At 46.8% G+C, this 15,525-nt stretch overlaps 1 protein-coding gene across 12 annotated transcripts in view; it reads right to left on the bottom strand.

The window, feature by feature from the left end:
- PCNT (pericentrin) overlaps positions 1 to 15,525 on the bottom strand; it is a 140,618-nt gene that overhangs the window by 5,057 nt on the left and 120,036 nt on the right. For 10 of the 12 annotated variants that reach the window (XM_046648028.1, XM_046648021.1, XM_046648023.1 and 7 more), the window contains 8 exons: positions 14,543 to 14,765; positions 14,046 to 14,196; positions 12,664 to 13,350; positions 9,163 to 9,371; positions 8,160 to 8,262; positions 6,832 to 7,005; positions 2,542 to 2,661; positions 879 to 1,111 (listed from right to left, as the gene is read on the bottom strand). In XM_046648028.1, the coding sequence (XP_046503984.1) occupies positions 879 to 1,111; positions 2,542 to 2,661; positions 6,832 to 7,005; positions 8,160 to 8,262; positions 9,163 to 9,371; positions 12,664 to 13,350; positions 14,046 to 14,196; positions 14,543 to 14,765 (1,900 nt within the window). Of the gene's footprint in view, positions 1 to 878; positions 1,112 to 2,541; positions 2,662 to 6,400; positions 6,645 to 6,831; positions 7,006 to 8,159; positions 8,263 to 9,162; positions 9,372 to 12,663; positions 13,351 to 14,045; positions 14,197 to 14,542; positions 14,766 to 15,525 lie in introns of those variants that run through there. The other 2 variants (XM_046648030.1, XM_046648032.1) reach the window with 2 other exon arrangements.

Genomic DNA, 15,525 nt, shown 5'->3' with positions numbered 1-15,525 from the left:
AGTGCTGGGTCTTTGAAAGGACTAGGACTCCCACCTGCTCTCTGCAGCACAGTCTGCCCCTCTGTGCCCGTTCCCACAGACAAAGGTAAGCGTGGCCTGGAGAAGGCACCTCTATGGGCATCACGAAGCAGACAGAGCTGCACAATTCTTAGTGGGAAAAACACTTTTAGAAATTCAGTGAATTTTACAATTATACAATAGAACGGATTTTTATGTGTTAATTTTGAAATGGTCAAAATTCCCAATCACACCAGGAAGTCACACCTTTGTTCCAAAACTGAGGCTCTATGCAAATAACGGTTGAGGAGAGTGAGTGACGCCTGTGGATGGGGCAGATGGGCAGGGCTGGGCAGGCAGGCGCTTGGGGTAGGTCGGCATGGAGATTGGAGACGGAGGGCCCTGCACCCTGCAGCAGGCTCCTCCTCCCCTTCCCCAAGAGTGGGGGTGCACGGCCAGGTCCACGGGTGAAGACTGGAACACCCCTGAGCCATAAAAGGCCACCACCAGGTGGATCACGTATTCCTATGCACCTACCCCCTTTTATGTCACACAAATTTGACTAAAATACAAGAAACTGAAATTTGAAGGCGTGAAATGCAGTTTTAAACTTGGTCAGATGCGCCTGTCCTGGCGAGGGACCCCTTAGACCCATTAAGGGCACAGTGTTCTTTTCTGATAAAAAGGCATCGTTAAATCTTTTCCTTCTAGAAGACAATTTTACACATGCTTTCTTAAAGTCAAGCCTCATCTCTATCTTCTTTAAGGCCTCAATGTCATTCATCTTAAAACAGAAGACAACTGTAGAGATTCAAAGACTAAAACCACCACCACATGTCTCCCATTCACGAAGACGGTGGCAGTACATGTCTTAATGTTACCTGAATATTGCAATCACCACCCTGACTGCAGTTCGAAACTTTGTGAAAGGACGAGATGTGGTAACTTTCTTATCTGCTTTGGAAGGAAATACTCCCAAATGAGCAATCATGGAGAGTGTTTCTTGTTCAGAGTCCTGGAATCCACCAATCAACAGTAAAAGATACTTCTTTTGATAAATCAGAGCTTTTCTAAAGCTTTCTGCTCTCAAATAATGCAAGTACAATTTTTCCATCTAAAAGAAAAAAAAAGGTAAAACTTAATCATGGAGCCAAGACATCCTGCTGACAAACCTATTATAGCACGTGAGTGCTGATGTGCTTTACAAACAATCGGACTATTTTTTTCCTCAGCAAATTACCACAAAGTCAGCCCTGCATGATATCTGTAACCAGAGACAACCTTGCTGTTCAGAGTTCGACCTTGTTTATCAGACAAAATGGAGACCACAGATGTCCTTTCCACAGCATCGAATGGGCCCCTGCGAAGGCACCATGAATTTGACACTAAGTAAGGTCCAACTGGGAGCGGGATTGGGGGCTCATCACAGGTTCCATGGACATCACTGGGGTGAGGGGCAGGCTGTGGAAACCCCCTGAACTGTACCCAGAGGTTGGTCCCCATGTCCTAATAGGCAATTTCCCCTTAAGAGAGGGCCCACAGCTTGTATGTCATTATCAAAAATGACAACTTGGGGCTGGCCCGGCGGCGCAGCGGTTAAGTTCGCACGTTCCACTTCGGTGACCCAGGGTTCGCTGGTTTGGATCCCGGATGCAGACATGGCACCGCTTGGCAAGCCATGCTGTGGTAGGTGTCCCACATATAAAGTAGAGGAAGATGGGCATGGATGTTAGCTCAGGGCCAGTCTTCCTCAGCAAAAAGAGGAGGATTGGCGGCAGATGTTAGCTCAGGGCTAATCTTCCTCAAAAAAACAAAAAAACAAAAAAAAAAAGATGACTAGTGAATTGCTGGTCTAGGATTTTCTTCAGGCTGCAGACGATTATCTGATGACTCAAAGCATCACACGTTTCACTCAGGAGCACAGAAACATATTTGTACACAACTAGACCAAGTTTCAAAGGAAAGGTTATTCTCTTTAACTTCCCTTATCTGAAATGACCTGACTGCTAGAACCAGCATGTCTTCTGCTAACAGGCACACATTTGACACGTGTTGGCAACTATGTCCAGGCAGAGGAGAACCTCTAGGTCCTGACAATGCTGTTGCCTGCTACAATGAGCAAACCCAGGATTTTAAAAAGCGCCAGTTAGACAGCATGGGGGAGGGATGAACAGGAGAAGCACAGTGGATATTTAGGACAAATTACTCTGTATGATGGTAGAAAGGTGGACACGTCATTATACGTTTGTCCAAAACCACAGAACACAGAACACGCAGAGCGAACCTAACGGAAACTGTGGACTCTGGGTGACAATGACGTGCCAATGCAGGTTTATGGACTGTAACAGGTGCACCACTCAGGGAAGATGTTGACAGTGGGGGAGGCTGCACATGTGTGGGGCAGGGGGTAAATGGGAAATGTCTATACCTTTCCTTTAATTTTGCTATGAACCTAAAACTGCTCTAAAAATATAAAGTCTTAAATAACAAGCACCAACTATACCACGCTCTATACACCTGACACAGGCCTCAGCTTAGCCTTACTTTGATGTTGCAGACTTTTGCTTCATCACTTGCAGCCGGCGTGGGCAGTCCTGGGTCTGGCTGTCGCGGTGAGCTCTGCAGGACCGTTCTGTCCTGCTTCCAGGCAGACCTGTCTGACTTCTGAAACAAACACAGACAGCGCCAGCTACAGAGTGATCTTTTATTTACTCATTTTTCATTGTATCACTTCAGGAGTGCATCATTGTATTTCTCCTTCTGTAGAGACTGCTTCACGCTCCTCACCAAGAGGAGTCTGGATGCCATCTGTCCTCGTACTCATATGCCCTTTGCCCCTTTCGCCCTCCCCCACTCCCCTGTCCTCTGGTGACCACCAATCTACAGTTGTTCTTACATCAGAACATCTTAGGAAGAGTGGCTAAGAGTAGAGGAGGCTGGAGATGACTGCTCCCAACCCCAATGCCAAGGAGAAGGTCACATTCAAACACCTTGTTTCTTCCATGGCTGTTCCCCAGGACCTTTCCATTGTGGGGCCCCATGGGTGGTAGGTGGCGCTGGGGGCTCTCAGGAGGCTGGGTCCATGTCTCCCGAATGCCAGGACACGACCATGCCTACGTCCACCTTCAGCATCTCTTCTGTGGTGCCCAAATTCTTACGTGATATCATGAAGCAGATACTTAACACTTTCGCAGCGATTATTAAATGCCATTTACTCAAGTAGGATTGCCCAAAGGGTACATTTTTATTAAAAACAAAAAAACAAGTATTTGTGAAATAACCCTGAATTGAAAGCTTTACTCTCATTAAACATCCTCATATTCCCTAGACCTAGAAATGCTAACTCCTGGCTCTGCTCTAGCACCATGAAATTACTCTCCTAGAAACTTCAGCGAGGGCTCCACACAGGAGCCACTCACGCCAAGGGACGGGCACCGTGCAGAGAGGCCATCATGACCAGGCAACAAGTTTGAACACATGCAGCATGGTCAGGACCCTACAGTGTGCAGAGGACCCCAGAGTTCCAGTGGGGAATACATTAATAGAAGGAGAAGGGTCCCACAGTGAGGGGAGCAAAGGTGCCACTCACAACAGATGACTAGGACCTGCCTGTCCCTGAAACCAAAGGGGGTTCAAAGCACTCGCTGGGGCCACATGGTCAGTGCCCTCAGTCCAGCAGTTAGGAACAGAAATCAAAGGCATCCTGGTCATGCCAACCCACAAGCCCAGGGCACCACTGAGAGGAAGAAGGAGCCTGTGATCCAGGGTGTGTGTGTGTGTGTGTGTGTGTGTGTGTGTGTGTGTGTGTGTGTGTGTGTGTGTGTGTGTGTGTGTGTATGCATCTGTGTCTGTGTGTCTGTGTGTGTGTAACGGCTCTCCCGTGACCTCCTGGATGAGGCAGAAGGAAAAGACCAATGCTTCCCTGGTTCTAAAACACAGCTGGGTCATTTCTGGAAAGAAAAGCTCTAGGAATAGAAGTCATCTTGAACATGAGAGAGGAAATATTCCACCAGTTCACTCTCAGCCTACCTTTGATTTACTGATTAAAAATAGTTCCTTGTTAACTTTCATATAAAGAATAAAGGCGTTCTACTGGTGACTGCGCTTTCGTGCACACAGCCCAATGGGACTCCCTGAACAGGGAACCTCAACACACTTTCTAAGCAAGTTCCAGAGCAGCACACAGGGCTGTGAATTGACACTAATGGCAGCTCTTGTCAGGACAAAAAGGTGGAGCCTTGAAACCTTCTCACATCAAAGAATATAAGTCAAGAATATAAGTCTGCTTGTCCCTTTGCCTTACATACTAACAGAGTTCAAACAGACAAGGCACAGCTGAAAGAAGAACAGACAAATCCACGATTCCCTTCAGAGACAATACATACTCCTCTCTCAGAAACTGAAAGCACAAGCAGGAAGAGGCTGAGTGAGGTTACTGGAGAACTAATAACACCATCAGCCAACTGGATCTAACCGACTTCTACAGGATACTCACCCACCAACAGCAGAAACATCGAACCCATCATTGAAAACCTTCCAAGAAAGAAAACACTAGGCCTAGATGGTTTCACTGATGCACTTTAACAAGTATTTAAGGAAAAAAATATAAATACCAGATCTACACAATCTCTTCCAGAAAACAAGAGGAAAGAACACATCCCAACTCATATAAAGGGAATCACACAACATACGGTCTTTTGTGACTGGCTTCTTTCACTAATAACATGTTTGAGGCTGATCCACACTGCAGCACATATCAGTCCTTCAATCCTTTTCATTGCCGAATAATCATCTATTTATGGACATACCATATTTTATTTATCCATTCATCAATTAATGGACATCTGGGTTATTTCCACTTTTGGGTTATGAGTAATAATAGTGACAGGAAAATCTGTGTGCCAGTTTTGATCTGGACACACATTTTCATTTCTCTGTGTAAATACCTAACAGAGGAACTGCTGGGTAAGACAGCAACTCCGTGTTTAACCTTCTGAGGAACTGCCAGACTGTTTTCCAAAGCAGCTGCACCATTTTATCTTCCCAATTCTTCCCACACTGAGATTATGTTAAATCTGTAGATCAATCAAAATAACCAGCAAGGGTTCTAAAATTTACACTAAAGGATAGAGCAACCAGAACAACCAAACAATTTTAAAAAGATGAAAAAACTGGGGCATTCCCACTGCTAGATTTGAAGATATAAAACTACATCAATCAGGCAGCTGGTAAAGCATAGACACATAAAACAGTGGAACAGAATAGAAAATGCAGATACATATACACAAATACTGTTGGTTGATTTTTGACATAGGTACAAAGACAATTCAAGGAGAAAGGACAATCTTTTCAACAAAGTGTGCCAGAATAACTGGATATCAACATGCATAAAAATAATCCTCAACCTATCCCTCAGACCATAAAAATTAACTATAAATGGATCATAGACCCAAACGTGAAAAGCAAAACTATAAAACTCTTGGCATGCTCCATAAAACAACAAACTGATACACAGACTTCATCAAAATTAAAAACTTTCGTTTTGCAAAGGACACTACACAGAAAAGTAGACAGGACATACTGGGAGAAAACATTTGCAAATCACATACGTGACAAAGGAGTTGAATCCAGAATATATAAAGAACTCTCAAAAGAATAAGAAAACAATCCAATTTAAAAATGGGCAAAACACTAATGAACACTTCACCAAAGAAGATACTGATACCACTTCATGTCTATCGGAATGCTAAAATAAAAAGAACTGACGACCCCAAATATGAAGATGCAGATTAACCGCAACTCTCACATCTTGCTGGAGGGAAAGCAAAACAGCACAGCTCCTGGAACACACTCTGGCAGCGCTGAGCACAGACGGAGCTCAGGGCCCAGCAGTTCGGCTCCTGGGCATTTACAACAGAGAAGTGAGACTTATGTCCACACAAAACCCTGCACACAGATGTTTATTGGAGCATTATTCATAACAGTCAAAAACTGGAAACATCCCAGAGAGCCTCCAGCAGGCAAATGGAACGCTGCTCAGCAATAAAAAGGAATGAGCTATTGACACATCGATGCCCAGGACGGACTCAAATGCATTATCAAAGAAGTGAAGAGCCCTTCAAAAGGTTACACACTGTGTGATCCCAAGGACATGACATTCGGGATAAGACACATGACAGGGAAGGGGCTGAGTCAGAGCCTGCAGCAGCCAGGAACAGGGTGTTGGGGACAGGATGCTGGGGACAGGGTGCGGATGTATTGCTGTATACTCTGTTAACAGTGGTGGTGACGCCAAGCACAAGAATCTAAACGTGTATAAACTCAAATGACTTCACACGAACAACAGGCAGATTCTACCATATGTAAATTAAAAAATATTTTTTAAAAAGTTTTAATTTTAAAACAAGTAAAGAAAATCAGAAACAAAAAACAATTTAAATATAAAAAAAAATCAGGCATTTTAGGAAAAGAGTCTATCAAACTACACAGTCAAGAAAATTATAAATTAGATAGAAGTCAAATTAAATGCTAATTTCATCAGATCATTATATTCTTAGTCACAATTTCCTTCCACGAACATCTGTCAAACACCATCTCACAGCAAGGATCACGTGCGAAAGCCTGTGTGTGGGTATCTGTGTCCGTGTCTGTGAACAGAGCAGAAAATTCGCTAAAATGTTAAATAAGATATTGTGGCCTTGAGGGAGGACAGAGCTCACAGCCGCTAACCAGGAAGAACGGACAGCAGTGCCCACGCCGTGAAGGAAGCCCGGCTCACGTCACCCCAGGCCCGTCGGCGGGCGCTGAGCCGTGACAGAGCAGCATGACACCTACCCTCAGCGCACAGCCCTTGAGCAGGTGGTGCTTCAGGGTCTTTTCCAGGTGGGACACAGCCCTGCACAGCTCCGCCTTCTCCTGAGTCGCTGCACCGAGGGCTTTCGTAAGGGAGTCGTTATCTTTCAGCAAGACTTCCACCAGCTGGATCTGTAGCTCTGCTGTCATTTTTTTCTTAAAAAGAAAAAAACAAAAATAAACGTGTAAGAAATTTTTCTGTTAAAAGGCATGCACATTGCTTGCGGTTTTCATTGTTCATTACTTTCAGGGGTTATGATTTTACATGTGTTTGGGGTTCAGTGAGAAGCTTGTGGGGCCGGGCAGAGCTGACCATCTATGGGAGAGGAAACAATAAAAGTCATCAAACTACATTTCTCTTCAATCCTCCATGAAATAGACTCTGCACAAAACTGCGCTGTATGAGCAAAGTAAACCTGTACCAGAGCCCAGCCCTCCGTCTAACAACAATGCAAACAGACAGCATGGACGTGGTGGCCAGGGGCATCATATGTTCATCCCTGAACACAGGGTCCAATGAATAAGCTGCTTAAAACAGAGGTGTCATTCCCACATCTGAGTAACATTCAGCCCACGGCAGGCGCGGGCCACCAAGGAAGGCAGTGCTGTGGTGCCCAACAGATAAGCAGGCAGGATACACCACACCAACTGATTACACTGGGCGAGTGGGGTCAAAGGGTGAGCAGGGTCAGAGTCGAGAGCATGGTCAGAGGGGAAGTGGGGTCAGAGTTGAGAGTGGGGTCAAAGAGAGCAAGCCAGTCAGCTCTCCTGCTGCCTAACACGTGTGCTGTTTTCACAGTAAACATCATGATTTCATGACTGTCACAGAACATTTATCAGGAATTTTTATCAGCAACCAAGACTCCTAAACACCTTCAGATGCAGCTGCCAGGGGCTCAGAATTTCACAGGAGGCCTCAGGAGTTCATCTCTGGCTCAGGCTCTCAACATGAGTGAGGAGGAAGAGGCTGGGCTGGAGCAGCCCTGGGGTGTCTGCCCTCCGAGCAGCACAGATCAGCACCCACCTGAGGGCACACCAGGCCTGTGGCAGCAGCAACAGAGAAAGTGCACATGAGTCCCTGACACCCACACAGGAGGAGGGGAGCCAGCAAAGTCACGCAGACTTCTAGGGGCGACACAGAGAGTCACCAATCCACATGTCACATGGGAGCCACCGGCTCACTCACCCACATGGCAAACTTTAAAACAGAAAAGGAGTTGAGGAAGGGAGGAACAAGCAGTCACAATAAAAGGAAACTCCACGACAGGGCAGGGTTGGGGGACCCGGGCAGTGGCCACGCCATCTCTCACCTGGGAGGAGCTGGACATGCTCAACTCAGACTTGAGTTCCTCTAACGTATGCAATAAAGATGTCACTGCTTTCTCATTTGATGTTGTCCAATCGCTAATTGTCCTGTAAAATAAATGAATGTTTAAAAGGTTCAGACAGATCCCATCTGACAGTTATCCAAAGACACAGAGAAAATCCATGCTGAAGAGATGAGAGGATGGGTCTGGACAGCCCCCAGGGAGAGTGAGGCATCCCCCAGGGTTCCAGAATGGCTGTTCATGGGCCACCGTGAACAGGCTTGTGCATTACTTCATTGAGCCGTGTTCTGTCCCCAGAGGGTGGGGCTGGGAGCCCCTCTACTGATGGTGGCAGGCGTGAGGCAGCACAGCCCCAGGGTGGATGGTCTGTGAAGCCCAGAAACCTCCAGCTACTGACCAGTGAGCACCAAGGCTCCCTCAGCACTCAGGCCTCCTATAGCGGCTTTCTGTTGGGATTCTCCGTCAGTTGTTAAAATACTGTCCTAAATAAAGCTGGCTTAGAGGCCATGCTGCTCCATGAATTAAACCCAATTACTGTGCAAACAGCAGGCCTGTATTTGCTGAAAAGGCAAACACTAATTTTTCTGTTCATACAAAACACCATGGGTCTTGGCTCCTCAACCACATGGACACATCCTGGTCACGTAAGCGGCAGTTCCAGGGCCTCGGGGAAGGCAGACACAGCACACCGTTGGCCACATGCCAGCGGCCCCTCTGGGTGGGGAACAATTGTAAAGGGACATGGGGAGAAGTGATCTAGAACAAACCTGGATTTTTTTCTCATATTAGAATGCAAAGAATACAATTTTGTCAACACCTTTCAGGAGAAAGCTGCCCGCTAATTCATCCAAACACATGGGAAAAGAGAGAGAGTCAGTTTCATTAAAACATGGACCTGAAATCAAAGACACGCTCAAACTTCAGAATTTTTCTTGCTACAGCAGGCGCATGATCACATGGTCCTAGTCAGTTCTAAGGAACTTACCTGTCTACAGTCTGGTTGATGAAGGTGGTCAGAAGCCCAGCAGCACAGAGCAGCTGCTGCCGAATCTTCTCCAGACCCTGCTGCTGCTCTCGGAGACGCTGGGACTCTGGGCAGAGGTGTGCAGCCTCCTTTGCCTCCAGCTCTCTCACCGTCTGCTGAAGCTGCGTGATCTTGTGCCCATCGCGCTGGCGCTGTAACTCCAATTCTCGCTGTTGTCAAGGGCAAGACCACAGAGAAGACTTTTGCACACGTTCCAGAGGCAGAAGACCATAGCCCAGCAGTGCACATGGGCGCACCCCCCCAGCACCAGGTCCCTGGGGGCGGGGGCTGCTCTACACACTGCCCTCCATCCAGACCCCTCAAACTAGGTCACCCAAAACCCTCCACACCAGGGGTTTCGGGTGTAACATGGATCACTCCAGACTTTCAGTGGTAAAGTTTTTATCTTTATTTTCGGAAACTATTAGGCTTTCACCAGGCCCAGGGTCGGCATGAGGGAAGAGGAGAGGAGCCTGCAACGCTGAGACAGGATGAAGCTTCGCAGGCCAAGTTCTGCTTCCCCACCCCCAACACACCCACACGTGCGTGCCAACACACGTGCACTCACACAAAACTTGCACACACATGCTGACACACGGAGATAAGCACACAGGAACACACTCCCACACACGAACAGTCATTTGAACACACGCACACCGTCAAGCTGGGGCAGCCGAGTCAGGGAAGGCCTCGACAAATGGAAACCTCCCCCCGTGTGAAATGCTCTTCACAACAGTGGTGCCTGGGAGAAACCAGCCGACAAGTGATAAGTGTGAGAAGGGCAGCAGGGGCGGGGAGAGCGCATGGCAGAGCCTCCACAGGTGAGGGGCCTCCTAGTGGGGAAATGAAGACGGAACAGGCAAGAGTCGTCCCCGTGACTGAAGTCACGCAGACAAGGCTCCACCATGTTGGGGAAAGAACCTCAGAAGCCAAGAACCCAGCTGAGCCTCCAACTCGGCGGCCTGTGCACAACACAGACCACGAGCTTTCTGGCTGCGCACCTTCTCAGGGATACAGTTTACAGACTTGCCCTTGCTGACATCATCTCAGTTAATGCTCAGTTTTGTGAGGAAACGGGGACTGTTATTGATCTATTTTCCGGATGGAGAAAGTAAGACACGAGGGGACTGACAAGATTATTTTGTTTAGAAAAGATGAAACTGGCCCTGAAATGACTACCTTGGGAGGTCTCGGCCACTATGACTAGAAAATGATTGTAGAATCCTGAACAAATTAACCATCTACAGTAAAAATAACACCAAAAGGGCTACATCACTTAAAAACACATATCAAGGTGCATCATGAAGAATAGTTATTAATTTAACTTAGAAAACATTTTCTTTGTCTTTATGTTTTTAAGCAATCAAGTTACCACTCATTTTTACCAAAAAAACCCCAAAATTAAATAAAAGGGTTTGGCTGAAAACTTTCTATATGGTTTGGGGAAGTCCTCTGAGAAGAACATGAAGGCTACCAGACCCCTCTTCCCAAAGGAAAAAAGGCCAACACACACACGCACGCACACACACACACAAGCTTGAACACATTCTAGGGGTCCTGAATCACCAAGGCCCACCCAGGAGCTTGATTCTACTCGCCTCCTTCACATACCAACTTGGGACCCCTTCCGGCCACACTCTGCTCACTCTGTCACCTCCAAACTATTCTTCCACTTTCCAAGATTGCTGGTGACAAAACACTAGGATTTTTAAGGTTGTTTACCAGAGCAAAAAGTATCAATCATTGCTGACACAAGCTACAATGTGGATGAACCTCAAAAACACCACAAAAAAAGCCAGACACAAAAGGCACTAGAGCGCATAATTCCATTTATGTGAAATGTCTGGAATAGGCAAATCCACAGAAACAGAAGGTAGATTAGTAGTTACTGGGGGCTGAAGAGGGAAATGGAGGGTATGGGGTTCTGTTTTGGGGTGATGAACATGTTCTGAAATTGGCTAGCGATGGCTGCACAACTCTTTGAATATACCAAAAACCACTGAATTGTGCAATTTAAATTGGTGAACTCCACAGTGTACAAACTGTATCTCCACAAAGCTGTTAAAAAATAGTACTCACATCCCTCATACAAACTTACAAAACTAATCTTATAGCATTTTGGAATCTGACTTATCCTTGTAACATTTAGAAACCTAGAGTTTCATTCTTACAAACACACACACTTCTCGACGACTTCACGGCAAGCTAACCACTACAAAGACCAAGCCATTTGTTTTCCTTGGGTGTTTTAAAAAACTTTTTATAATTTCACAAAAAACAAAACAGAAAGCGCGAAGGTATTTTAAGGTTTTTAAAAACATTTTTCAAGAGGGGAAAATATCAATCCATGAGAAGACACAGGACATAATCTTCTCAGAAACAAAGGCTTCTGGTTTACATAAATAAGGCTCATGCAAAAAATAGAAGAGCGAACACTTCCCAATCCAACCTGTGAGGCCAAAACCATCCTGATATCAAAATCAGACATGTCACAAGAAAAGAAAACTACAGACAAATATCCCTTATGAACATAGATGTAAAATCCTTAACAAAATACTAGCAAACTGAATCTAGCACTACACAAAAAAGAACTACACACCAAAACCAAGTGTCATGCATCCCAAGAATGCAAGGATGGCCCAACATGTGAAAATCAACATTATACCCAAATCAACAGAACAAAGGACAAAAACCACAGATCTCAAAAGATCACTGAAAAGGCAAATTCAATGCTGTCTCATGATTAAAGATAAAAAAATGTTGAATAAACTAGGAATAGAAAAGAATTTCCTCTGATAAAGGGCATCTACAAAAGTCCCACAGCTACCATCACACTTAACTGTGAAAGACTGAAAGCTTCCCTTAAAATCGTTAACAAGACCAGGATGTCACCTCCCCACTTTCATTCAACGCTGCACTGTAAGTTCCATCCACGGCAGCTACTCAAGAGGAAACAAAAGGCATCCAGATGGGAAAGGAAGAGACAAACTATGTCTATTTGTAGACGGTATGATCTTGTATATGGAACATCCCAAGGAATCCATTAAAAAAATATTGGAACTAATAAACAAGTTTAGCAAGGCTGCAGAATACAAGATCAATATATAAAAATCAACTGTATACACTAGCAATGAACAACCTGAAAATGAAATTAAAAAAATAACTCCATTTACAACAGCATCAAAAAATAATAAAATATTTAGGAATAGATTTAACAAAAGTGCAAAGCTTGTCACCTGAAAGCAACAAAACAATCTTGAACAAGAACAAAGTTGGATGACTCATACTTCCTCATTTTGACCCTGCTACAAAGGGTAGCAACTGGAGTGTGCAGCGTGAAGAGACACACACAGCCAACAAGTCAGAACGGAGCCTGAACAAACCCCACGTCACACGGAACTGTCCTAACCCTCCGATGGCAATGCTGCTAAGGGCTGATATCTGGCTGACGGCGGCTCTCACCAGTCTCTCCTTGTCTCTCTGCCGCTGCTCCCATTTCTCCGCATCTGCTTGGCTCTGCCTCGTCTCTGCTCTTCTCCTCGTGGCCTTGCGTCCTTCTTGGTCTGCCACTCCCGCGTGTAACTGTTCTAACTCTGTCTGCAGCCATGCTGGCTTCTCCCCCTCTCTCTCCAGATAACATCTCAGCTGTGATTTTGGGGTCTGCAGGGCCTCCACAGTGGATCTCAGCGAGACACTTACCTCCTTCTCTTTCTGCAGCTCCTGACAGCGCTTATGAACCTCGGCCTCCAGCTGCCGCTGAGAGCGCATGGCTTGCTGCTGCACCTTCTCAAGCATTGCTTGCAGTTCCACCACACGGGCCTTCTCGTCCTTCAGCTTCCGCAGCAAAGCGTGATGCACCTGGGTCTCCTGGTGAGCACAGGCCTCCTGTGTTCTCCGGCTCAGCTGCTCTGTCAGGAGGCGCTCGTGCTGTAAGGCCTCGGACAGCTCCAGCGAGCGGCCCTTCTCGACCTCCAGGCTCCTCTGCAGCTCGGAGAGCTGGCTCCGCTCCTGCGCCAGCAGCGCCTCACAGCGCGAGTACTCGATCTGCAGCTCCTTCTGAAGGTTGTCCTTTGCTGTTTGCTCATGTTTTAATGCAACACACAGTCGATTACTCTGAGCATATTGCTTCTCCAAAGATATTCTTAACTCCTATATCGGGGGAAAATAAAATCAAGAAGAAAAGTATCTAAATAGTTTTCCTGCCCAAGTTTCCAAGCAATTACACCTTTTGAAATTTATCCTATGGATAAAAGAAGTATGATCATTATTTTTTTAATCATGGATGAAATACTTTTTTGAAAGAAGCATTGAGTAAATGCACATACACATCCTGGATTCATTCTCCTTCCTTAGAATCACAACACGCAGGACACTCAAGAGCATATACATCCCGCACTGAACCTTGGTCTCTGTGCTGCTGAAGAAGCTTCACCCTCACCATGAACCGATGGTCAGCTGGTTCAGGACTACAGAGCACCTGCCAGACAAGCAGTCACATCACAGCCTCCACCCAGATGGAAGCCAGGTCACCACCATGTATCCCGTGTGACCCAGGATAAATGTGAGGCTGCGCTCTGTGCAGGCGGGCAGCAGGGAGGCTGCATGCACCTTACAGAACCAAACGCTCAGAGACGATGAGAGTTGCGTGCCCGTCACGCTGTCTGTCACCACAAAGATACTATTATACCTGAAGATACAGCACTTGCTCACTGCCTCAAACCCTGTCACCTGGGCACACCATCACAGACAAGAATAATGGGCACGGAAGAGGACAACTGCTTCCTGGTTCTAGTCGCTACTAGCTGGGATGCGTGACCCGGGGCCCAGCCCTGCTGCCCAGTCACCTCCAGCGTCTTGGAGCTCTGGCCTTCCCTCTGCAGGTGCTGCAGCTGCTCCTCCTCCAGCTGGCTCTGCAGGGCACGCTCCTTCATGCGCTCGCTCTCCAGCTCCTGGAGCACGGCCTTCAGGTCGTTCTCCTTACTGTCCAGCACAGACCTGTGTGGGGAGACAGGCCGCCACACCCACGTCACAGAATGCTCGGAAAGGGAGGCCAGCACCCGGGGGCCAGGGGCTCCCAGGATGGGGAGGGCAGAGCCCTGTTGCCTCCTCGTGACCTGCACAAGTGCTCAATCCCTCCTTCCCACTTTATTAACCCACGGGACCCGGTGCTCTTCTCTAACGTCCATTAAAACACCCAGCACACCAGAGGCTCCCTTTTACCTCAACACCAAGAAGAATGTGGCAAGAACTACGTAACTCCCATTAGTTATTCAACACAAAGTCTGATGACCATGCAGGGGCAAGAAGGAGCTGCGTGTTGGTGACAGGCCATGTCCCGTACCTCAGCTGCAGGACCTCCTTCTGCACATCGTTGAGGGATGCTAACAGCCTCTCGTTGTCCTGCTTACACTCAGAGAGCTCAGATTTCAAATCTCTGACTACATTCTGTTCCACCACCAGGAGCTTCCGAACATCGTTTGCTTTTTCTTGCTCTTCATTCAGGGTTTTCTGCAGGTCACTTGCTATACATTTCTCCTGTTCAACCTTATATGCCAGTAACTCAACTAAGAAAGAGATTAAAGAACATAAAATAGCATTATTCATGAGTCCAAAGTGGGCGTACGAATGATTCAACAAATTAAAAGCAAACTAGTCAAGGGATGTGGATGTGTTCATTTTGGGGGAAATGAAGTTTTGAGGACCTAGAGCCACTATTTCTGACAGAGTCAGGACAGTTGGGGACATGTTTCTTCACTGGCTTGGCGCCAGCTTCTCCATCAGGCACTGCACCAGGCCTTGCCCTCTTGGCTGGGGAGCACCCAGAGACACACAGGCAGAGAGTGGGCATGACCCATAGTGGCTGCATAGGCTACAGGACATGATGTGGCTCCCCAGGGGTAGCTTCTCAGGTCAGGGTGTCCCCAAAGGCAGAGTTCGGAGCTGGGACAAGATGGACCAGCAAATCCGAGGCCACTCAGAGCCCATCCTGCGTGGTGCGGGGACCCCAGATGTGACCACCCCCAGAGTCATCCTACAACGTCAGCCCACTTGCCACTGCTATGCTAAATAGCACCTGACAGAGACAACTCCAGCCCAGACAGCTTCACTGGAGAATTCTTCCAAGACTTAAGGGAAAAATAAACCCGGTTCTATACAAACTCTTCTGGAAAGCAAAAGGGGAGGAGACACATGCCAGTCCATCACGAGGCTGGTGATACTCCAACACTAAAAGCAAAAGAAAACTAGAGACCAGTATCCCTCATGAAAACAGGTGCAAAATGTGAGTAAATCTAGTCCAGACATGTACAGAGGGCAACAGACTAA

Source organism: Equus quagga, chromosome 21, assembly GCF_021613505.1.
Source record: "Equus quagga isolate Etosha38 chromosome 21, UCLA_HA_Equagga_1.0, whole genome shotgun sequence".
In the NCBI taxonomy this organism is placed as follows: domain Eukaryota; kingdom Metazoa; phylum Chordata; class Mammalia; order Perissodactyla; family Equidae; genus Equus; species Equus quagga.
The sequence above is the reverse complement of the archived record's forward strand: the minus strand, read 5'-3'. Positions and strand labels throughout refer to the sequence as shown.